The sequence below is a fragment of the Arctopsyche grandis genome, chromosome 4 (assembly GCF_051622035.1).
Source record: "Arctopsyche grandis isolate Sample6627 chromosome 4, ASM5162203v2, whole genome shotgun sequence".
NCBI lineage: Eukaryota > Metazoa > Arthropoda > Insecta > Trichoptera > Hydropsychidae > Arctopsyche > Arctopsyche grandis.
In genome coordinates, this window is record NC_135358.1 from 19359927 (window position 1) to 19385611 (window position 25685).

General features: G+C 31.7%; 1 protein-coding gene across 1 annotated transcript; it reads right to left on the bottom strand.

Moving 5' to 3' along the window:
* Positions 1-845: 845 nt before the first annotated feature.
* Positions 846-24776, bottom strand: LOC143910518 (alkyldihydroxyacetonephosphate synthase, peroxisomal-like). The gene is made up of 5 exons (XM_077429022.1): positions 24595-24776; positions 23788-23880; positions 2788-3982; positions 2412-2694; positions 846-2316 (listed from the first exon to the last, which is right to left on the bottom strand). Exons 1-5 carry the CDS (start codon positions 24672-24674, stop codon positions 2144-2146), a joined length of 1824 nt encoding a protein of 607 aa, XP_077285148.1. The 5' UTR covers positions 24675-24776; the 3' UTR covers positions 846-2143.
* Positions 24777-25685: the final 909 nt, after the last annotated feature.

Genomic DNA, 25685 nt, shown 5'->3' on the forward strand with positions numbered 1-25685 from the left:
TTCCATCAAATTACAGTGGAAAAAAAGTAAAATAAAAAATAGAATTCTTTCGGAAAAGTTTGTAGTCTACAGTTTTAGTTCAAGTTATAGAACCGCTCAACAATTCGATGAATTCAAATAGAGATAAAAAACATTTGTCAATTAGAAAATAATAAAAATTATTTTTTTTTTTATGTAAATAAATGCTACAAAATCAACATTATTAGTTTTATTAACATTAACAATTTTATCATCTAACAAATGTACCTAGGATATTATCTGGGGAAGGGGGGGAGGGTTAGTATTGAACAAATATGTTGACTATAAATTCATTAAGTGGTTATAAGAAATAATTTAGAGAAAAAATTCAATTTATTTCCTTATTAATAAGTTCTTGAAATACTTGGCTGTGCATTTTTACTAAAACTTCTCAGAATTCCACGGCACATCATAAATAAGAATAGTAATATACAAAAGGTTTTATTCAAAAAATTATATTAATTTATGTATTTTTTATTTGATAAATATGTATACATAACCCAACGACATACTGATGTGCCACGGTCGTGGAACACAGTTTTATATTATTTGACATTTCTTCAATTCGATTCTTTCCAGTATCGTTAGACATTGAAATTTAATTGAAAAGAAAGAAATCATGAAATCAGTTATTATATTTGCTGCAGGTAAAATTAGTGCATCTGCTATCTGTAATGTATGTTTGTCCAATTTCAGTTACAAATGAGGCCTTTAGTTATGCGACTCTATTGTCAGAAATACTGTTATATGTAATTTGTTATTACATATATTTGTATATATAAAGCTCAGCGTAATGTTATAACAAACAGAACAAGAAAAACAAATTCAATATAAAAGCGTTTATTTTTATTATAAATTCACAAAATTACCTCAACAAATTTTAATTGTCATAATAGAAAATAAATTAACAACTTTCCCAATTTATTTTGCAAAGTAATACTGTGCTTTATTAATATATAAGCTTGTCAATATGTTCTCATAATATGTTGAAGTACCTCCAAAGAATGGGTAAAAACTTTTAACCAATTCAATTGTTTATCACCAGGCACTAATTTCATTGTTTTATTGGCAATATAAAAACAAATAAAATGTTAATAATATACATTAAGATTTTTTTTTGCATTTCCATGTTTCTACAGATATTTTTAAGAATAAATCAAAATAGTACATATTAATGACATTACCTTTTGGATTTCTAAAATAAATAATATTTTTTGGCATTTGTTTTAAGCTATTGTAACTGCTTTCATTTCGTTTACCATTTATATTTCTATGTTTATATATGTACGTATTTTGTATTTATTCAATGCAACATAAAATTTGTTTAGATATAAGTAGTAAAAAATAATAATGTATAACTTTACATTACAAAAAAATTATGTCAAAATTTTAAACTTTTAATTCAAATTCATCCTCTTGAATATTTATTTATATTGCACAGTTTTAAATTGTAAAATCTTATACATATAAAATCTTAAATATAATTTTAACGTATAATATATATACATACATAGCTCTTAACTATTTTTTTCAAATTGGTAACTTCAAATAATTATGGATCTAAATAGGACAACATTTTCAAAATTTTGTTTTTTGACATATCGATAAACTAAAATGATCAATTGGTTAGAAAATATTATATTTAAAATTCAGAAGTATTTATTTATTATTTCAAAACATTCCATAATATATAATACATAAATATTAATTATTTTCATATAATTATGATCACAAAGTTTGACGAGACACTTTTTTTGTCAATGGTAAAATAACTTATACAATAAATATTATATATTCATATAACATGAATAAATAAAAAATTAAACAAATAGTTTTGATACTGTCTTAATACATATACATACATACATATGTAGATTGGTAATCCTTTTTTTTGTAAATCACCTGTATGTCAACACATCTGATGAACACAGTTTTCATACACAAAGGCACAACTTTAGTTAATGTCTTTGGAGTGAGAAATAAAATTAAATCTAATTTTTAAAATTACATCACACCACACACCACTAACAGCATAGTAATATAAAAGATTAAGAAGGGACTATTTAAACTTTAATTATTTTAATTTGGTAAATGTCAACACATGAGAAACCGTTCATGGTTTTTTTTATAGTTTACTTTTTGGTTTTAATTCACCTATAAGATTTGAATTAGCAAAAACATTATTGGGATCGAGTTCAGCTTTAGTGGCAACATAGACATTGTATCCTGGTTTTGAAACTGTTTCTTTATACCACTTTCTTCTCATTTTTCCTACACCATGATGATGAGATATTGAACCTACAATAAAACAAATTTTCAGTCAATTATCAATTTTTAAATCAAAATAAACCTACCTAGAAATGTAGGTATAGTAAAAAAAAAGTAAAAATTACCTCCACACGCAATTATTTCATCTCTTGCTTTCTCTTCAATCATTGCATACATTCCAAACGGATCGGTATGCTCCTCAAATTTGAAACCGAAGTAGAAGTATATACAACAACCAGCATCATAAGTTTGTGTGAGTCTGTACGACATCAAGTAGTGTTTAATATTATTTTTGGAACATTCTGTAATAATACGGTGCTTCACATTGCGACAGAGTGATATCGCTCTATCCCAAGGTACCGAAGTCTCGAAGGATTCCGCTAATATATTGTAATCGTAAGCAAGATCCTACCAACAATCAATATTACATAAAATAACATTAATAAAATTTTAAGAAAAATAAATATAAGATTTTAAAATACAAAAAATCTAAATTCTCACCCTGATGTATCCTATAACGAATGTTAACAAATATCCTCTTTCTCCATTAGTTTTACCAGCTGCTAAACCTCCATACTGAGCAGCTATGGAATTGATTTTTTTTTCATGAGCTATAACTTGATCTTCATCACCTTCATATAGAAGAGTAGCAACACACATAGTGTCTACATTGAATCCTTTTATTTTGAAAAGATAAGCATGTTTGAATCCGTCTAAAAATGAACTAAAATATGAAGGTCTGGGTCGAAGAGCTTGACCAAGTTGAAATTGCTCATTGTCCATAAGTCTAATACTAGATGGTTGACATCTTTGTCGTGCTATTTCTCTCAAACAATGAACTCCGCTTTCATAATTCGGAAATACTAAAGAGCCATAACGGACGCATTTAGGGACTGGTCTAATTTTGAGGATAACTTCAGTGATAACACCTAAGGAGCCTTCAGATCCTAAGATGATCTGTTCAAAATCAGGACCGCATGATAATCTGGGGACACGACAGCCTTTTTCTAAGACTCCTCTGGGTGTCACCATTTTAACGTGAACGAGCAGGTCTTCTATATTGCCGTAAGTGTTCTTCTTCATACCGCTAGCACGTGTCGCCACCCACCCACCCACGGAAGAAAATTCGTAAGAGTCTGGCTCGTGACCCACGGTGTATCCCAGCTTGCGCAACTCCCTCTCCAAATCTTGACCTATGATACCGCTCTCGCAGCACACTACCAAGTTATCCTCGTCGACCCAGAGGATTTTGTTCATTTGGGTTGTGTCCAACGATATGATAGGCCTCATCTCACGAGCTGGGCATTCGTTAGCTCCGGACACGGAAGTGCCACCACCGAAAGGCATGATGACCATATTTCGCTTATCGGCTAATTCGACTAACTTTACGACGCTTTCGTGAGATGTAGGCCAAACAACAACGTCGGGCACTCGTTCGAATTTGTGCCTTTTTAGCACGTCAATATCGTGCAGAGTTTGACCGTGCGAGTGAACTAAACGATCCATGAATTCCATAGACGTGGAAATGCCCAAGTCTTTGATCTCTTCAAGAAGTTCATCTGATATAAGTGATTTAGGACATAAATCGTCTCCAGGCTCTAAACTATCCCGGCTTACTGAAAAGTTAATATCGACGTCAAACTTTTTCAGTACCCATTCCACAAAGAAGGGCAATTCCAAGTCACCTATCGCATATCTGAAAAAACAAAAAAATAAAATTTGAACCAAGCTTTGCGAAATGATTTTATTTTTTCAAAGGCGTAGTATGACGCCTGACAAATGCATATGTACATACATACATATAAGTAATTACTTTAATAGAAAAAAAAACATAAGAATCTGACTGTTCATTTGATTATTTCATATAATTTTATTTTAGCACATGAAAAAAATGAAAAAAATGTAAATAATGAAAAAGATGAAAAATTTGAAAAAAATGAAAAAAAAATGAAAAAAACTGAAAAAAACTGAAAAAACTGAAAATAATGAAAAATATGAAAAAAATGAAAAAAAATTTTCGATTGTCGATTCTCGACGAAAGCCGAAGATACGCGAATGATTGGTTCCCCATACTTGTAAAGGGTAATCGAATATTATGTACGTAATTTAGAGCATTTTTTCTATCGAGACCGTTTTCTAATGGTTAGCGTGAATGTTCTGAACCCAAGGACCCCAGCTCGACCCCGCGATCTAGAATTAATTTTATTTTTGAATATCGCTAAAATATAAATTAATTTCAAATTTCAATTAAAAATATATATTTAATTGTTTTATATGAAAAGAAAAAAAATGGTTCAAAACCTCGCTAAATAAAATAATTATAATTACGTATTTTTATATGGCGAGAAGGAATATTTCAATTAATGTTTAAAAAAAAAAGGCGAAATGAAGAATTGGATTTGGCGTGATGCACGTGACCATTAGCTCAATTTAGACCCATATTCAGGCTATTTGTGGTGATCGGTTCGAGTCGCGACAAAGTCGTCTCGTCGAAAAATTAATTTATCGATTTTTATCGATTCATTCATTATGTTCGGCGAGAGTTAGGACACACACACACACACACACACACACACACACACACACACACACACACACAGATTACCGTCTTTATATATATGATGTAATATACTAGAAAGGCCTAACAGGTAAAACCAATTGCGCCTTCTTGGCCAATTACAAACAATGCAGTATTTTTATTACATAAGTCGCTGAATTACGAGACACTGCAAACTCGAAATTAACAAGACATCTATTAATTTTAATTTGTAAGTAAACTTTATTATAGATTAATCATACTCAAATAGTGGTGACATAGTATGTAGGTAGGAAGGTTTTTGACCAATTTAATTCAGGAACCGTTTCAACAATGAAATCAGAAAAATTGGCGAACTCTTATAGGAAACGATCAACCTGGAGTCACAAATATCTAAGTCTAACCAGCAGCATTCTAGATATACTCAGAATCAATTCTTTTCAATCGAGGTCAACTCACGGGATCGAACCTGGCGCCTCTCGGCGCTCGGAAAAAGCCCAACAACCGAGCCTTGCTGCTAGCCAATTGGCTGGATGTTAAGAGGGTCGCAATTTGAGACAATACTTGCGTTGTACCCGGCATGCGTTGCAATACCACAATAACACATGCAATTTACGTTCCCGTTCCCGTTTTTGCGCGATTTTTTTTACAGAAACCATCGTGGGCATACACACAATAATTCATGTAAGTTTCATCGTAATCGGTTGAATGGCATATGAACTCATACGTGAGACAGAGAAACATTGATTTGTATATACATATGTATATACTAGTGTTGTGCACGTGTTTTCAACGGGTGGTTTCGGAAACAAATTGATACGTGATTTAAAATAAAGTTACGTATGGTAATAATTAATCGGAATCGGAACTAAAACAGAAATCGGGAATCGGAATTGAAACAGGGATCGGTATCCGGAACTGAAAATGGAGTCTGTATCCTAAACAAAAAATAATCTAGAATTTGGCACCCCCCCCCCCTTCGTCCTCACATATATGTATATACCTATACATATATATATATATATATATATATATATATATATATATATATATCCATTTTTCAGTCCGTTTTTATATATTATATGTATATATGTATATACCTGCTGTTTTTAAATCAAAAATGCCACTCTGTCTGAAGAAAAGGATCTTTGATCAATGCGTTTTGCCAGTGATGACGTATGGATGTGAAACTTGGACACTGAACGCCAAGATGCTAAATAAAATCCAATGCACTCAAAGAAGTATGGAACGCTGTATGCTTGGCATAACGAGGAAAGACAGAAAGCGGAACACGTGGGTGAGAAATATGACAAGGGTAGTGGACATAGTGGATAGAGTGAAGAGATTGAAATGGCAATGGGCGGGTCACGTAGCTAGGAGGATGGACGAAAGGTGGACAAAAGAAGTGCTTGAATGGTACCCGAGAGAAGGCAAAAGAGTAAAAGGAAGACCGCAAGGAAGATGGGTGAACGAAATTAGGAAAATGTGCGGAATGAGATGGATGAGTGTTGCGCAAAACAGAGACGAGTGGAAGCGTGTTGGAGAGGCCTTCATCCAGCAGTGGATGGCGAATGGCTGTAAATGATGATGATGATGATGTATATACCTAGATAGCAAGTAAGCATAGGAGGCTGTTTCATGCAACATTTGGCAAAAGAAGCAAAAGTAAACAATGATCGCTGCTTTGGAAGGTCAGAAATGATCGCAATGTTTTCCGTCATTATTCATCTTTATCACTAAAGAGCGGACCCAGAGCGCGCCGTTCATTGTTCAATTTTTGTAAATGCATTACTAAAGGTTCGATTCCTGGACTCCGGAGCCCCGATTCCTGGAAAAAGCACGGTCTCTATCCGCGCTCTATTTATCACATCACGTACCCCTAAAAATCATCTCATGTACATCAAGAAATATTTTATAGATTTACTAATTGAGTGGCTTACCACAGAATAATGCAAAAAATATATACACCAATGTGTTTATATGGATACATATTTTGAACTATGTACATACATATGTGTATGATTTCGACGCAAGCTCAACATTACTAACCATAAGGATTTGCACACGTAAAATTGGACACTTTGCATATATCGAAGTTTCAATTGCACGACAAATAATCGTTGCGCTTCGTGACCTTTTAAAATATGTTTTATCGTGTGATTTTGGGTAAATATTGAATATTTAGAGACATAAAACACGTATGTCGACATTTAAGAATGGCCTGGGCAAATAGTTAAATGAAAAAATTGTTTTGAGCAAAGTGGGCGTTCGAGAAGACTAGACGCGTGTCAACGCGAAATTAAGTAGCGAAAACGTCATGATATTCGAGAAGAAGTGTTGATACTTTAAATTTAAATAAATATTTTAATAGATCAAAACTTGTCCATAGTGATTCGTCTACCTTCGAAGAACTTTCGACATACATACATATCTCCATTCAATGGATTCCACTGTATTGCGTATATGAAAAAACACACCTACCTTACACATACAAATATTGTGCAATATTATAATATTTACTCGCTCTTTCAAGGTAATTTCGTAAATGCATCAATGTCAACTCTATCTATCCAATACAGGCGTGTAAAAAACATACAATATAAACCAAAGCGTTTCACTAAAATGGATCACGTTCAATGGAAAATATGTACATACATACATATTCAAATACACAAATAATGAATTAAGTACATATGACGTATTATACTTACAAACGTGCTGCATAACACATTTTGGATATGGAATCAAATATTGTGCAATGAAAAGGTGAAACGAACTTTGGAAGTTATGTCAGAATTGAGACTCGTGCACGGTCAAAAAGACCGTAGTTAGTGTAAAATAATATTTATTTGTATGTTTTAGAAATAAAAAACCATCAATTATATAATTTTCTTAGATATAGTCCTAAAACGGTTATTTATGTAGAATATTGTTAGAATGTGATGTAAAAAAAACAGGCCATTAATAATTTTGGCAAATGTATCCATAATAATTTGACAATCGAACATTTTAAAAAATATACCTACAAAGTTTTTTTTGCCAATGTTTACAAATGGGATACATTTTGAAAAAGAAAAACGTTCCAAGAAATGTACACACGTCGGCGACCGGTTAAAAGTCGTGTTTGAATAGTGAGTTTACGCGTTAATACGAAATAGAAGTAAAAAATGTGGAAAACTGGTGTTTTCTATCTAAAAGCACGTGAACAGAAAAAAGCGTGAATAACGTTTAAATTTTTGAACAAATAACGTTAAAAAATACATAAAATTTACCAGTACAAAGTCGGTATTTTTTGATTGTTTACTCAGCGGTAGTTTAGGTAGTACATAATATTACAACAGAGGAAGTTATTGAAGAATTCGTACTTAATTCTCAAATGGGCTCAATTTTTACGGTATAATCTAAAATATGAAAGAAAACTTGAAACGATTTAAATACAACTCGGAGAAAAAACACTGAAATAAAATAAATTAAGGTGAGATCGACACCAAAACATTAATAAATGAATGAGGAAAATAAACCTACACGATTATATGTACATATACAATACCTGTTCAAAAAAGTGGCCCACGCATATTAGTAATGTATCTATGTATGTATAATATACATATCTGTGAGTAATTAAAATTTCTAAACACTTAACTAATCTATGTATAATAGGTATATTTTCGTGTAAGTTTTTTGTGAACTTCTTTTGACATCAGTACGAACGTCCGGATCTTGTCGTCAAAGTACATATTCATCAGTAAACATAGCGGGTGTCGCAGTAGTACGCTAATCATAATAAATATTAAAAATACGTATAATTCATACATGTTAAATGTTGCTATATGTGTATTGTATTACAGATTATACGTATAAAAACAAAAATCAATTCGATACAAAAATTTATATATGGCTAAATTCCACTTGAATTCATTCCCAAATTAATCATTGCAGAATTTAATGTTAAAAAAATGCTGTAAATGAGATAAACATATATGTACGTAATAGATAATATAGTATTCTTAGAACAAATTCAAATTTTCTTTAAATTTTTAACAAAATTTATGTCAAATAAATTATTACATGTATATTTGTCGACGACTTATATTTCGTAACAAATTCTACATCACTTCATTATGCTTAAAAAGAGCATTGCCATGAATGTATTTTGGTTACAAACCACAAAAACTACAAAATAGATATCGTCCTTATAAGGAATAAGTTTTCATTATAAAATCAAACTAATTTCATAGTTTAAAATTCCAATGAAGGACAATGTTTGTTCATTGAAAAGTTTGTTTCTCAATAGAAACACAAATATGTAGTGAGAAAATGGCCAACCAAAGAAACGAATGAATGATGGTGAAGTTTTGACCTATTTGGGATCTATTGAAGATCCTAACGCTTTTTGATGTTGAAAAGAAACTGCCTTCAGAAGAAAAACATAATAATATCACTATAAAGCGGTTCGTTTTTGCCCTTGTCTTCATGTCCTCGTCAAAAGAAAAGTAGTCGTGAAAAATTAATGAAGGCAAAAAATACCTGTATACATGACACACGTTCAACTTGTGAACTTGTCAAATAAAAGAATTTGGATGTGACCAACCCATGACTTTATCTATGTATTTGAGGAATATAAGAAGGTCACAAAACAAAATTTGATATTAAACCGTATATACAAATTCACATATATGTACAGGCAGCATTAAGAAATACTTATAGCTATGACAGCATTTTCGATACAAATTGAGCGCAAATGTATGGAAACTTGCACAAGACAAAAGTTCTACTTCCGGTTGTTGGAATTTCTTCAAATTTTTTTTGTTAATTAAATTATTATATACAGTACATATCAAGAAAATAAAAATAATTTAAAAGGTCAAAATAAAATAATGAAATATTGTTTTAAAAAAAAATACTACTTCTGGTTTTCGAATTCCGACCAGAACCTTATCAGCTAAGGGTGTGGACAGAATAGTGGCCACAACATTTTTGATCTTTCTAAGAGGAAAAAATTCCACTTCCGGTTTATTAAATTTAGTGATTTTTTTTTATTTACATCACATTGATACAATAATTTTACTTGTTTTTTTTTTCGTGAAGATCACACATGTTTAAGGGTTTGAAAAAATAGTGGAAGACAAATCGAACAAGAGTAAATTGCCACTTCCGGTTGACGGATGCTTATCAAATTTTATAAATAACTTAGTATTAAGCTTAAACTTTTAGATATGAATTTTCAGTTCAATAAACCAGAAGGTTTCTGAGAAAAACATAAAAAACCACGATTCTCTAATGTGAAAATACTACTTCCATTTCAGGTAAAAATATTCAAAAAATATTTTGTTATAAAGATTATAATTTATATTAAATGCAAAAAAAAAGCAGTCCGATTCAGTTAGCGGTTTGAGAGATAATTGAGTTCAAAAACTTAAAAAAAGAGGACACCTATAAGGGGAGGTACCATTTCCGGCCAACTTAAAAATTTGAAAAAAATTCACATCGTGTCGATAAGAATTTCAGTAACCAATACTAAGTTTCAGTTCGATAGAACTAACGGTGTTCAAAAAATCTTAAAAATACACAGCACACACACAAACATTTTTTCTAGATCATGAAAACGTTCTATTGTTATTGCGTACATAGGTAAAGTATAAAACAGGGCCGTGGAGTCGGAGTTGGATTCGTGGAGTCGTAGCTTTTTGACCGGAGTCGGAGTCGTGATTCACCAATCAACAATGTTGGCAGATCTGTGATGTGGTGTTTCTATCTCTTTTTTATTGACATTATACATATAAAGAAGACACTAACAAATGTTAAGTAACCATTAGTTGGTGAAATTTCAAACTCATTGTTTGCTAAAATTACGACTATATTTTTGTACCTGGAAAAATTCAATTACTTTTTTAAAATCAAAGTCGAAGTCAGATTTTGAAAAATATGTCCGAGTCAGAATCGCCTTTTTTAATGACTTAACAACCCCGTAAAAAACAGAACATTTTCGTGCACGCCATAATTTTACTATGTATTTATATAATTTATTTTCAACTGAATAGAAAAAAAAGAACAAAGTCCACCGGAAAAGTCTTGGAAAAATCCACTTAAAAAATAATATAAGCGCCATCCATAGTTAGCACCGTGAACATGAGCAATCACGCGGAACAATTCAAAGTCCTATACTTTTAATGATATGTCGCACCCTTGACGACAATTTTCAGATAACAATAGTGCTCGAGCATAGCAAATAGTCGGACATTGCAAAAAATAATGATCGACGAAAGCAAAAAAAAATTGTCAACCGAAGTTGATGGTCAACTCATTGTAAAAATGAATATTACACATTGCTGCTCGGGTCTGTTAAGTGTTGACCATTGCGACAGCATTTATCACAGACTCGCTGGCAAAATCAACAGCTCCTTCTATGCAAACATTAGTACTTGCTTCTGATGACGTGAAAATCCTCGGAAATCTCTCTTTCGTGATATTTTTTTATATTTTCCTTAAGGTCGAAAAACAAAAGCGACAATAGAATTGATTACGTCGCAAATTGACCTATCGATGCTTTATTGATTGTATTGTGTACATGTATATTTATGCACATACATATGTATATAAAATTAGTTATGGATTTTCGTGAACGTGTTATTGTTCATATTCACTAATTAACCACAGTAGACATCGAAAACTTCAATATATGTATGTAGGTACAACCTCGAATAAGTAAAAATAGTGTCAAGAATAACAATCGATACACAGTGAATGAAACTTGATATGGATTTAAAAGCGCCATTGTACATACATTAATATGTACATATCAACTAGAAAGTACATATACATAGCTACATATCTTATAACAAAAAATACGCATTATAAATATGTATGTAGGTTGTGAAATATTTATATTGTAATGCTGTTTATATTGGAATATTAACCTGACTTTTCTTAAATAGAAATGTAAAACATTATTAAAATCTAATATATAATTTCGAAAGAGAATTGGTATATATGTTTGGTTCGTAGAGTCCGCGCGTTCAATTTAATAAAAAAACAAATGGATATTCAAATAAATTTAATAAAAAGTTCACTATTAGATTGGCCATGTTAAAGCGGTTTATGTTACAAATGCCGAGCGAAGACGGGTAAAAACACTGGTATTTAATAAATTTCAATGTATGAAAAATATCTAAAATATCTAAAAGTAAACATTTTCCTTCCCTAGATACACAAAATAAATTCGATTTAATCATTACTGATATGTATTCAAAACAAATATAACCTTTTTTTCAGCTCATTAAGTCGAGATGCATTTAAATAATAATTTCAAGTATGTATTGTTTTTACCTCACAAAAGCGTGCATATTTTATTAATTATTTTGTATAAAAAAAATCTGCATATTAAAACTGTATTAGTAAATAATTGGAAAAAAACTAAGATCTCACCAGTGGATTTTGTTTTCGACGGGGCAAAAATAAAAATACGCCATTTTGAAATAAAAATACTATACACATAATTCAAGGATGAAGAAATAACTACATGTTAATAATCGATGTGTTGGTTCACGCTGTATTATAAGCACATACCAACCTACATATGTATGTATGTACATATCCAGGGCCGTAGAAGCATGTTTGACCCGAGCGCAAACTACCCTAGCTACGGCTCTGTATTATACCTTACATATGTACAGATAAAAAAAATATTTTCAACTGTTTTATTAAATCTGAAAATTCAAAGTAAAGCTTTTTCTCATCTTTTTTACATATGTACATACATACATACATATGTATAATGACAGAGTATCTTCATAAATTAAGATATCCATATATGTACATACATATGTATTATATGTTACAGTCCAAGTGTACATTTCGTTCATGAACATACCAATCTGGCGAGTTATAGTGTACACAAAATAAATTGACAAACGAACTGGTTTGCTAATAAACATAAGTATTCTCAATCATTTGTCCGATCCTCTGAGTATTCGTGCTTACTCTGGTTTGCGATATATTTTAATATAATTAGCGGAGATTGGAATCATAGCAACGATGTTATATATTTTCCATAGGATTACCCTTTTAAATACTTGGCGTTTTGACATCTTAAAGGCTTTGGAAGTTCAAAAATGTTGTGAACACCTGGTGAGTCTATTTGAAGATAACTTTTGACTATTAGCACTTAACAAACTAATATGTTCATGAACTTAACACATGTACATATTTAGGTACAATTAATATACATACATATGTACATACAGCTGCTTACAAACTTAACAGATATTGATCGCAATATGAAATTGTCTCACAAGTGGCGTGTATGTAAAGCGATATTTTCAATTGCTACATATATAGTTAGGTACATATTTTGTGTTGAATTATTTAGTGAACGTTGGTCTCCTACATGACAAATCAATCGTCGCAAACTATTATATAAAGCTAATTATTTTTTTTAATATTATGACAGTCATCATTGTTGATATCATAAACTGTTCGTTAATATAGACAAAAAAAACCAATTCTATGTATATGTATACTATATCGTCGTTGTTAAACCAATATCTGCTATGTGCACTTTTTGGAGATTTCGACATTTTGGACATTTTGACCATTATGACTAGTTTACTAATCAAATTTTCGTATAAAAAGACTTCTATGTGACTCTAAGCATTATATAGTGAACTGTGGTCGCTAAAAAAAATGCTATGTGTATCAGCATGGACAGGAGAACGTTTTTTTTTTCAATATCTCAAAGTTATAATTTTTGCACGTAGCAGATATACATACATATGTAGGTTTGACAACGACAATATGATAAAATAAACTGTTAGAACGCAAAAGGAAAATTTAGACATACAACATTAATTACTATAAATGATGTTCAAATAAATATTAGATTTTTGTTTTATTGTCAAAACCAATGAACCTTGAGCTTTCGACTTCAAAATTAGCACCTTGACCGTTTTATCGCTTTGCGAATAAATAAATAGGTAATAAATCTCGCGGAACACTAGTGAAAATGGTGCAATTACACCAATGTCATAAAAATTTTATGATGGAATTACAAAATACTAAGATTAAACAAAAATTAATGTACGCTCATATGTATAATATGTAAATATACTAGGTTCGAAATTAATCAAAAGATTTATTTTATTTTGATTAACCCATCTTCACACGTAAGCGATTGTTTTCCATTTCAACATTGACATTCACAAATCTGCCACAATGAAGATAGTAATTTTTTTTCTAATCACTTTACTAATTTAGCAATGTGAAAATTTCACAATAAAAAATTCTTATGACTATTTTAATTATTTAAAATATTCGATAGTAAGGAAAAATATATAACGAGACGTATGAAATTAGGATGGAGTGCATTTGGACGAATGAATGTTGTTTTTAAATCAAAAATGCTACTCTGCCTGAAGAAAGACATCTTTGATCAATACGTTTTGCCAGTGTTGACGTATGAATGTAAAACTTGAACATTGAACTCCAAGATGCTACAAAAAGTCTAATGCACTCAAAGAAATATGGAGCGCTGTATGCTCGGCATAATAAGGAAAGACAGGAAGCGGAACACGTAGGTGAGAAGTATGACAAGGGTAGTGGACATAATGGATAAAGGAAAGAGATTGAAATGGCAATGGGCGGGCCACATGGCTAGATAAATAGACGAATGGTGGACAAAAGAAGTGCTAGAATGTTACCCAAGAGAATGTAAAAGGGTAAAAGGAAGACCGCAGGGAAGATAACTAGACGAAATTATGAAAATGTGTGGGGTGAGATGAGACGAGTGGAAGCGTGTTGGAGAAGCCTTCATCGAGCAGTGGATGGTGAGCGGCTGTAGATGACGATGATGTGTATTATACCCTAATGTCTAAATGCTTGAGATTGGATACATATAATGAATTTTCCTGGCACATGTACATATGTATATACATACAGTGTGAATCAAACCACCACAGGTGACAATCGATCTAATCAGTCAAACTTATGAATAAACATTATGAATATGCTTTCACCAATTGCAATATTAATGGTAATAGATCACATCTATCTCAGACAATGTAATCGATAATGTGGTGTAATGTTTGTCATAAGCGCGTGAAACCGGTCACTTCTGAATATACTAATATACATACATATGTAATATAAACGCTAGAGCACCAACTTTCGAACTTGCAGACGAAATTCTCATCCGTCACCGAAACGGTTAAATCGAATCGGTCGAAAAATTCGACGGCCCTATAAACCCACGTGACATTTCTAGGTAGACCACTTTTTATATACCTAGTTGGGAAAATCTCGCAGACAGCCAGCTATGACGAAAGTCGACGATGAGATGTATGGAACATTTGAACCCTTTTTATCGGAATATATATGTAGGTACATATGCATGAATGTGTACATTTACGGTCTCCCTCACGGGACCGAAAGTGAAACGCCCGAAAACGCAAATATCAGAAGGCAAAGATCTTAAGTCGAAAGATCGACTGAATGAAAGTTTATGAAGTTCAACAATTATGCTGAAAACTTTTCGATTATATTAAATTGTTTTCCACCTTGATAACATTTTATTTTATCAGACTTCACGGTTTAGATCAGGGACGTCCCGTGAGCATCGGCAAGTAATGGTAAGAACGCAATCAAAAGTGCGGCACGGGACGCGTAGGTGGACTTCAGCTGTGAAAGGCGTATCTCCATGTCATATTATTTCTACAAGTTTCTCCTACATTTCTTCAAATATGGAAATCACCATTATCGATCACTATCAAACCTGTATCAATACAAGGATAAAATATCACCAAAAACACTCGAGGAGGTGAAGTTTACGAAGGGACGGATTTGAACTAGCAGCGTTTTTTAGCATGTGCAAAACTATTAAAAAAACACACACACAAAGTGGTGCGTATCCTTTCTGTAAAAATGCTCTGCTGTCTCTTTCATTCCATTTCGACCAATATCATTTCGCACGCACAATGTTCTATTGTCTGCACGAAATGCTATTGGTCGAGAGGCGGTGTAAGAGGCAGCATAAGTGTCTTCCTAAGCGTTTTGAGAGGCAGCAAACCGAAAAAAAATATCAAAAATAATTGTAATTGTAAATTATTATATTCCGTTTATATTTTATTATAAATCATTTTTCATTTAGAAATTAACTGCCAATTCTTAACTGATCTATGTATGTATGTATATATGTAGGTGAGTGCATCTTAATTTCTTTAGTTAAAACATATACATATGTATTTCAAATATATTACATCTATATATTGTAATGGATCGATCAAGTGATGAAAGCTTTAAGCCTTTCTGTTATTTTGTAAAAATGACCCCTTACACGAAAACCATGTGAACTGTATAAGAGGTAAGTAAAAAGCTGAAATAAGTTAGTAAAAAGCTAAATCCCAAGGCAAAATACCCACTATTTATATATGTATAAAATGAGCTAAAATCGAATTGGAACGATTAAATATTGATACTTTATATGCATATATGTATGTATATAGATAAATTTAAAATTGATACCAAAAAATAACTGCTCATTGTTTATATTGGCAAGTACTAGCACAGCTTTCGACCAAAATTTAGTACTAAAACAATTAAGATTTTTATAAGCTGTGATCACTTAACAATAAAAAAATTTTCTACTAACTAATATCTTAGTATTTACTCATATACGATGATAATACAAACTATTAGGACAAAAATGCGCTAAAGATGAAATTTTCCTCATTTGAACATTGAACAACCCAAATTTCGGCCAGGAAAGACTATTCATATTTAACATTCCACATACATATATACAATGATATTCAGACACATACACTCGTGCATATTACAATACATATTTGTACAAACATAAAACATAGGCGTGGCAGGCATTGATTGGACTTCCTCATGACCACAGGTGGGCTGCTTATCGCCAATAGCCACCCATGTCAATACAATGCAAATGCGATTGCATTTGACATGGAAACGGAACCGATTACAAGTGTCGGGTACGAAGATGACAAGCGCATACACGTATGTACATACATGTAATGTGTGCATGCATACTCGTATGTACATAGAGTCTTGCGCAATGAAATACTGACCAGGTAAATAACTTTCTAACCTTCCGGTGTAGTCGAGACGAAAAATTATAATGGGATAAAATAAGTTTTGGCGATTGCATAAGCGCAATAAGATGAATGAGCGATGTGCGAGTGGCCGAATGGACGATCGACTTTCTTCCGCGGTCAAACGGTGGCGTTATACGCCCTGGGGCCAGCAGCCATTACGTTGCATTTTGTTGGGTACGGTCAAAAATTAATGAAACTTACCGTCGACAACGCAAGGTGTTATTATCCGACTAACCGTGCTCAATACGAAGAAACAACTGGGAAACTCGACATCCATGAAGCGGAACTCTTGATGAGTCTTATCGGATTATCCGAGATTTACCCGTCTAATTTCATCTACGAACCAGTATAGTGCCGTGGAAATCTCCCCGTTTTTATCGCACAGCCTTACTCGCGTGTGCGAGAGCAGTATACAAGAGGACTCGATGACGTCATACGTTCCCGTTCGTATCCTGCTCGCGCACATTTATGTAAAGCTGTGCGATAAAATCACAAGAGATTTTCCCGGCATGCCACTGTTACGTACCGTTGAGCGGTTCTGAATGGGTTTGCTACAAATCGCTGCAAACGACGCGGCTGCATTTCGGTATTTGACGTCTCGACTGTTTTAATTTAAGCATGTATGAAAGACGAGATATTCATTGGGTTGCATTAATGACATTTCGATGTGCATTGATGATTGGCAATTATTTAAATAGAGTTGGATCTTTCTGGCAAGTTTAAAAAGGCAAAAATCGAGACAAAAGTATGAAATGAGCATGCAGCCGCGTCGTTTGCAGCGATTTGTAGCCGAGCGCTTCTGAATAGCTTTCAGGAAGACTCTGAATTTACATAAAAATGCAATTAGACAGTAGAACTTAGCACTTCCTTATATGGTTAGAACTATAGCGGTATCTTATCTGCTTTGAACCTTTAACTTTCATTTTTGATTAATGAATGAAATAAAAAAGTGGTACTTCACAAGATTCGTGTACCCCTCAGTAGGTCATACCCAAAAAAAATATACCTGTCGTTTATATATTTTTTTAATTTATTTAACCCCCAAGCACCCTAACTGGTATCGTGCATATTTAAATATTTGTTATTTAATAGTCAAATGTGCAGTCACATTTTATAAATTAGCAACGCTGGACAAAAAAATTGAAAACGCTGTTACATATTCTCTGGTTTGATCTAATGCTGTTTTCCTTACTCTTTTTTTTTGCGTTTAGTATTATATTTAATTATTGCCGGATTACCTACATATGTATATGTATACTTCAGTTTAAGCTTAGGGCCTAAAAATCCAGGGGCCTCCAAATGAGATGTATCATTTTAATATAAAGTAAATATATGTAGGTTCAACGAAAAATAAATTTTGAACCCAAGATCGGTAAATAAAATTAGTTATTTTTAAATCTAAATCAACATTTTAAGAAACTTTAATTTAAAAATATTATTAATATTAAAAATAAAACACCTTTATTTTGCTGACTATTAAACATGATTGGGATATACGTGGGAATTGTTTAAAATATGTACATATACATATGTTCTTTAAAAATAATAATTTGGGTAATAATTATTTTAATATTGTAATACACCAAAATCAACATTTTAGAAATCAAATTCAAAACTTTTCAAATTAAATTCAACATTTTACAAATCGAATTCAAAATTTTACAAATCGAATTCAACATTTTACAAAACAAATTTAACATTTCAAATTCAATCATAGGAAATGCATTCTTTAAAATTTCATTTATGATTTTATTTCAATGAAGTTTACGATGATTCCGAATACTACATACATACTTATGTATGTACATATATGTGACCTTTAATATCAAAACCCACAAATCCATAATAATTTTGAACTAATCTCGAAAAGATTTTAATCATAAAGATTAAGACTACTATAAAAACAAAAAAAATGCAGCCATACTAAAAGTTATCCATTTGTTTTTTTTTTAATTAAAAATAGTCGCGTTTTGAGTTTGGGGCACCTCACATGTAAAACAGCTTAGGGCCATACTACATCTAAATCCGACCCTGTATTCAACATATTAAATATATACAAAACCATCCTATGCAAAAATTGGCGAAAACATGAAAGGAATCAAGAATCGGTGCGCAGAAAGGTCAGAAATGATGATTATTTTTTCGCGGTTGGAAACCACCGCGCTAGAGAGCTGCGAAGTTTCGGTTTCAATATTCAAAGTGTAGCATTTGGTGAAAAGATGAAAGAGTTCACTAATGATTTTAAAAATCAACGAGGTCGATTCGATTAGTAAAAATGTTATACGTATGTGTTATGTCCAAGGTTGAATCAAAGAGTAAAGATTCAAGTGAATTTAGTATAATTTTTAAACTAAAGAAAAAATGTTTAAAATATTAACCTTTCAAAGTCACAAGTCAAAAGATAACAAAAACTAAGTATTCTGCATCATTAAAATGTATATAGTACTTTCTATAGAATCATATTCTAATTTGTAAATACGTACATACATATTCTTCTTTGGCACATGTATGTATGTAAAAAAACTTAAACATCTCGTTTGTAAAATGTTGATATAGGTACAACGTAAGAAATTAGTAACGTATACATATGTAAGCTACAATTATCACCTGCGCCGTACTTTTTTTTGTAAAAAAAGCTTTGAGCACATCAAAGTCGTAAAATCCACACTAAAAATTGCATATGTAGTTAAACAAAGATACAGTTGCAATTAGTCGATACGTCTACTTTTAAAGGTCTATTCATATTAGCTCAGCACGTACCGGTAACTGCACGTAATCTGCATTTACGGAAAGTATTCTTTGGTACAATCTATTTGAATGTTTTGAATGTCGATTTAGAATTTGCCAAAGAATACTTTCCGTACTTGTTGGTTACGTGTAGTTGCCGGTACGTTCCGTGCTAATATGAATAGACCTTAAGACTGTTGGGTTGAAGGGTTACGACTTAAATTGAATTAGCCTAGTTTTATAACAATCGCTTCAATATAAAAATAGTTAGTAGATTTAGTATTGTACAGCTTCAATATACATACATATGTACATACATACATGATACATATGTACATATTACGTGATATATGGGTATACTCGGAAAAGCCGATAGCTTTAAAAAAGGAGTAGGCATATGAAAAGAAGTAATGATATAACGATGATAAAAATGTATTATGTATACACATTCATAGATGATAATCTACATATTTACAAAATATCATCAAATTCAATTTAAATCCTAAAATTTTTAGTTGAACCAAATATGTAAGTAAAGGAGCCAAATTTTTATTAGTGTTTTCATACATAGTTTCAGGTGTGTAATTACTAGAAATATTTTTAATTTACAATGCTTATGTTGGATCACATTGCATAAACTCATTTTATTACAACTTCGTATCATACATACAAGACGTCGTATCATACATACAATGTACATACTTTGTTCAATTAACGTAGATTCAAGCCCGACAATTCGCACAAAAGGATATTGCCAATCAGTTACAATGACATCATTTGAAAAACGATCATTAAACTTTTACTAACCGTATTAGTGAAAATTTAGAAAAACTGAAAAATTTTGCAGCAACATACATATGTAATAAAAATTCTAATAAAAATCCTAAAAAGAAAAACTTAATTAAGTACTAAGGAGTACATAAGTACGAATTATTGACTGCTCATTTGAATTTGTCCCGAAACAATAGATGTAATTCTGGAAAAGATATTTACCCGAATATCCTTAATTTGGAATATAATGATTTTTTAAAGGGTACCATTTATCGGCCCGGCAAAATAGCTCTATTTCCAGATAAATAAGGTTTTTATTTATCACGACATTGTATATGCGAATGCCCTTCTCTAAAACATTTCGCACTGCAAATAAAAATAATGCCCCTCTAAAATAGTTCGCACGACAGATTCGGTGTTCGCCCGGAAAATCAAACGTCTCATGCGTTGCCAGTAACAAAAATAAAATTTGGAAAAAATAAATACCAACCCTAACAACCTAATCTTAAATTAATAGGGCCAACCCTAGCTTAACCTAACCTAACCTAATCCTTAAATAAATAAGTGTTGGCTGCTAAGATATTACGATGTTTGGATGGATATTACGACGTGTGGACCATGAGGAGAGTGGGAATGGACAGGAGCGGGGCGACGCACTATCATCCAACTGTCAAAAATTATAATTTCACTAATAGTGGCCAGTGAAAATTTAATTAAATATGATTTCACTGAACTATATACCCATTCAAAATGTACCTGGTTATGATTTCACTAAAACGTCAAAATTTTATTTTTGTTACTGGCAACCCGTTTGACGTTTGATTTGCCGGGTGAACGCTGATTCTGTCGTGTGAGCTATTTTAGAGATGTTAATTTGACAATTAATGTCGGTTTGACATTTTTCGTGTAATTTATTTTACAGCCGTGCCAAACATATTATCCCTTCTTATTTAAGTTTCTATTCTGCTAAATTTTGACAAGTTGCAATTTTTCATAATAAAATAAACGGATGCAGGTCACTGGTCTCTTCGAAATAATTCATTAAATAGTGCTTGAAAATCAACTCGACATTAAATGGCATTTTATATTTTTAAAGCTCTTATACATATATGTACATACATATGTACATATAATACAAAAACCAAACAGCTTAAAATTATTTATTACCTATTGATTATGTTTATCTACGTGTAGTCTGTAACTGGCCTACGATTTGAAATACGAAACTTTTAAGTGTTGCGTCAATCACTACATTGAAGGTAATGATGTCTGTTCGTATTACGATAAATTAATTATTACAAAATGTCGCTGTTGTAAACATATTATGTATGTATGTGGTTTTATTTCACTCGACGAAGACCTCAAAAATATATGCGTCCAATTTGGATACGAAAAATATTCGTGATAAAAAAAATATTCATCTTCGCCCCAAGTTTCAACTTTATATTCAAAAGAGTATTGATTATTTATGTACATATTATACGAATATATTTATTTGTTTTTTTTTAAGTATGTACATATGTATGAATGAATAGATATGCTATTTAGTTTTACTTCAAAAACTAAACGCAATAGTTTGATATTATCTTTGCAAATATTTTTTAAAAAACTCGTCGACCTTTTAGTTTGTGCAATTGTTTTTCTTTGATTAATTAAAACAACTTAAATTTGACAAATGTTTATAACGTTGCAAAAAATGTTTGACCTGTGGTTTATTATGCATTATCTCTATAGCTGTGTAAAAATCGAAGCGTCTTATAAAATAAATTACGAACAATTGATTTTAAAAAAATCCACCGCAACTTGACTTTTAAATCCAATGATATGCAAGGAAAAATATAATAGCGCATATCATTCAAATGAACAAGGTTATGAAGTTGCGATTGAGAACCGAAAGCTTGATTTTAAGAAAAAAAGTATGATCATCGATAATAATTATTTTGAATTTCGAATAGAACTTGCTTTTTTGCACGAAAGTAATGTTTTGCAAAGACAATTAAAACAAAAATATTTATGAAAAAAGTGATTATTTTTAAAAGATATAAATTCTTTGAAGACTTGTATTATTTAGCTTAAAAAAAATTTCCAACTCCTAATACATGTACATATGTAGGTACATAGATTAATAGAAAATTAATTTATGAGTTATTTCCAGCATTCTTTGTTTTTTACGTTAATGATGATTGTGTCAGATGAATAATTGTAAATATTCCAGAATTTACACCTAAATAAACCTCACGTGAAACAAATGTTTCCATTGTATTAGAAGGCCACAATATTATTTATTATAGTGATAAAAGTTTGATTGTCGGTTGGCTTTTAAGCAATCAATTCTGAACTGTGCTGTATGTATTTATGAACCTATAGATGCGATAGTCAAAGAAAATGAGCACTATGCAAACGCCATCATCATAAATTCGTGTATAATCAATATTTGTATTTAATGCTCATTTTATTGTAGTTATACTATATGTATGTATGTATATATATATATATATATATATATATATATATATATATATATATATATATATATATATATATATATATATATATATATATTTTATTTTATATATATATATATATTTTTTGATTTGATTTTTTGATATATATATATATTTAGATCTGAATGGTATGAATTTATTCAAAATTAATAAATTAATGATGAATTTTAATACAAAAATTTAATTAACATTATGGAAAATTATACGATTTCAAAGTACGCGAATGTGTCATTGGGGTAATTTTACCCTACAGTACTTTTGAACACGTGACCGAATGAATGAAAGATATGAAGAGGGGAACGGTGCATATTTATCGATTTAGTACGTCCCCTAGGTACGAAATTATAGCATAAACAGAATAAGGGTGGTCATACATTCTTTGGTAACGAAATTTTCGCCAACGATATTTGTACTACACGAAAAATATGTGAAATGTAAAAATTGTAATTACTTTTATAAAAATTATAATTTTTATCTAGATATCAGTCACATTTTTGGATATACATACGTTTGTATTTAAAATAAAGATTAATAATTTATATAATGATCGACATTTGGGTGTGTTTTCTATGAAAAAGTATTAGACATGGAACGTTTGATTCATCATACACACTTAAGTAATAGATATGAAGTCTAAATATTGTAACAGTTTACCCAACCTGTGACAAATCGTTATCAGTACAAATAAAACTAAAACCCTATATAAACGCGTCATAAGATGACGTTTCCAAAAAAATGTACGTACACCTTTACGTATATTTTATAACTGATACGATTTATAATCGATACGATAAAAATATAAAACCGTCTATACATATATAAAAATTATTATGAAAAATTAAGATTAACTTGCCGTTTTCCAGTGAATTTGATTATTCCGGAAACTGCATCGACGTCGAATTTTGAATCTTTGTAACCCCAGCCGTCCCATTTTAGCAATTCTTGTCTGAAAAGAAAAAAAATCATTTTAATCAATACAACGCAAGGTACGTACTTACATACATGTGGAATAAATTTCTTATATGTATTAATATAATGAATCATTATTATTACATCAAAAATCTTGCCAATAAGAATATCTCATTTTTAAAAAAATGAATATAATTTTACTTTTCAAATATTAAAAACAAATGAAAAATCTTATATCATTCTTCCATTACCCGAATTATAATAAATGAAAACAAAAGAAGCCTAATATATTATTCTTCAACACATATTCGAATTGAATCATTGATAGTTAGTTCATCGTTTCAAGTAAGTACGAATCTTTAATATATTAGGCTTATCAATTAAGACATCATGTTCATCAGACATTTTATAGTAGAAAATGAAATCGGGAAAAGTGTAGGTTATGTCCGCCTCGACTGGCAGTGAGTGTTGCCAAACGATAAAAGTGTCAGATGAAAAGCTCGTGAAAATCTGAAACCGGCAGGCCGCACCTTGCGTAGCTGAAACCGGTCCGCACACCGAAACCGAAACCGATCGATCGCTCCGCATATACAATGTATATATATATTATTATAGTATTCAGAGATGTTTCCTGTGTGAGCTGGTGGTCTGGACCGAGGGGATAAGCGTCCGCGTCGCCCGGTCTATATTTATCAAATCGTCTCAAGTGGGTGTGGGATCGCGATAGTGGGATCGTAATCGTAGTGTGTACCTCCTCTTGGGCACGACACTGCGCACGTGAAGGGCTGTCCGAGAGCCCCCAGTATCTCCGCCCTTTCCCGCACTCGCCATTTTCTAGCTTTCAGATGTCGAAACGGAAACGGAGAATCGGACAGTTTACGACCGCAGCCACACGCCCAGACAGACAACACGCATCTGGTCGCATTCGCACTCGCGCGCCCGTCAATATAATCAAATCGCGCCGTCGCTGTCTAGCGCTTGCCCGACATCTATCGGACGCTTCATAAAGCTCTTGCTGGATGTTCTTAGTATACTTCGATCATAGATGGCGCATTGTTCAACTATTAATTTAAAACTCCGTTTGTAGTCGGCACGACATACAATGGATGGTGCTCATTAATTTAATTTAATTTTTAATCCGTTCATTTTTTTGTTCGAGTTGGGTAAAATTAAATTTCGGTTTTCGGTTCTCTTCTATTTAAATACTATGTAGCTGAACCCGGCCTATGAACCCTATGGCGCCCTCGGACAATTTTTTTTCTAGGCTCCCCTAGAAAAAATATTAAAAAATGGGTTACCATCATGCTTTTTCCGGGCTTGGGACCGGCAGAAAAGTGGCTAACAAGGTTTCCCAAACACACTCACTAATGAACTTTCCGAGCCATTTTTTCGGCAAAATCTTTAGTTAAAGCTGAAAAATCAAGGTTTTCAGCAATCATTTTCAAAATATTGAGTTCCTAAAGTGGAAAATCTATTTTGTGATACCGTAGACCAGGGATAAGTTTTAATTAATTTAAGTTTCGAAAAATTACGTTCACCACTTGCTACAGTTATAGGCAATGTCAACAAAATTCGCATAGTAACTCAAATGTTCGGAAACAATTATTGTAAATGTTGTTTTATGAAATTTAATACAATGAGTGGATTCATTTTACCTTTTATTTGAAAGATAGGCTTTTTAACTATTAAGTTCATTACTAATGATATCAGTTTTTGAATTCGTGGCGAGCTTAATTTGAGGATCCGCACAATATTTACGAAGTTCGTTTCTTTCCGTTAGATTGTTTACAAAATGCAAAAAAAAAAACCCCACGTCTTTGAATATTTGTTCAACTGCTCGAA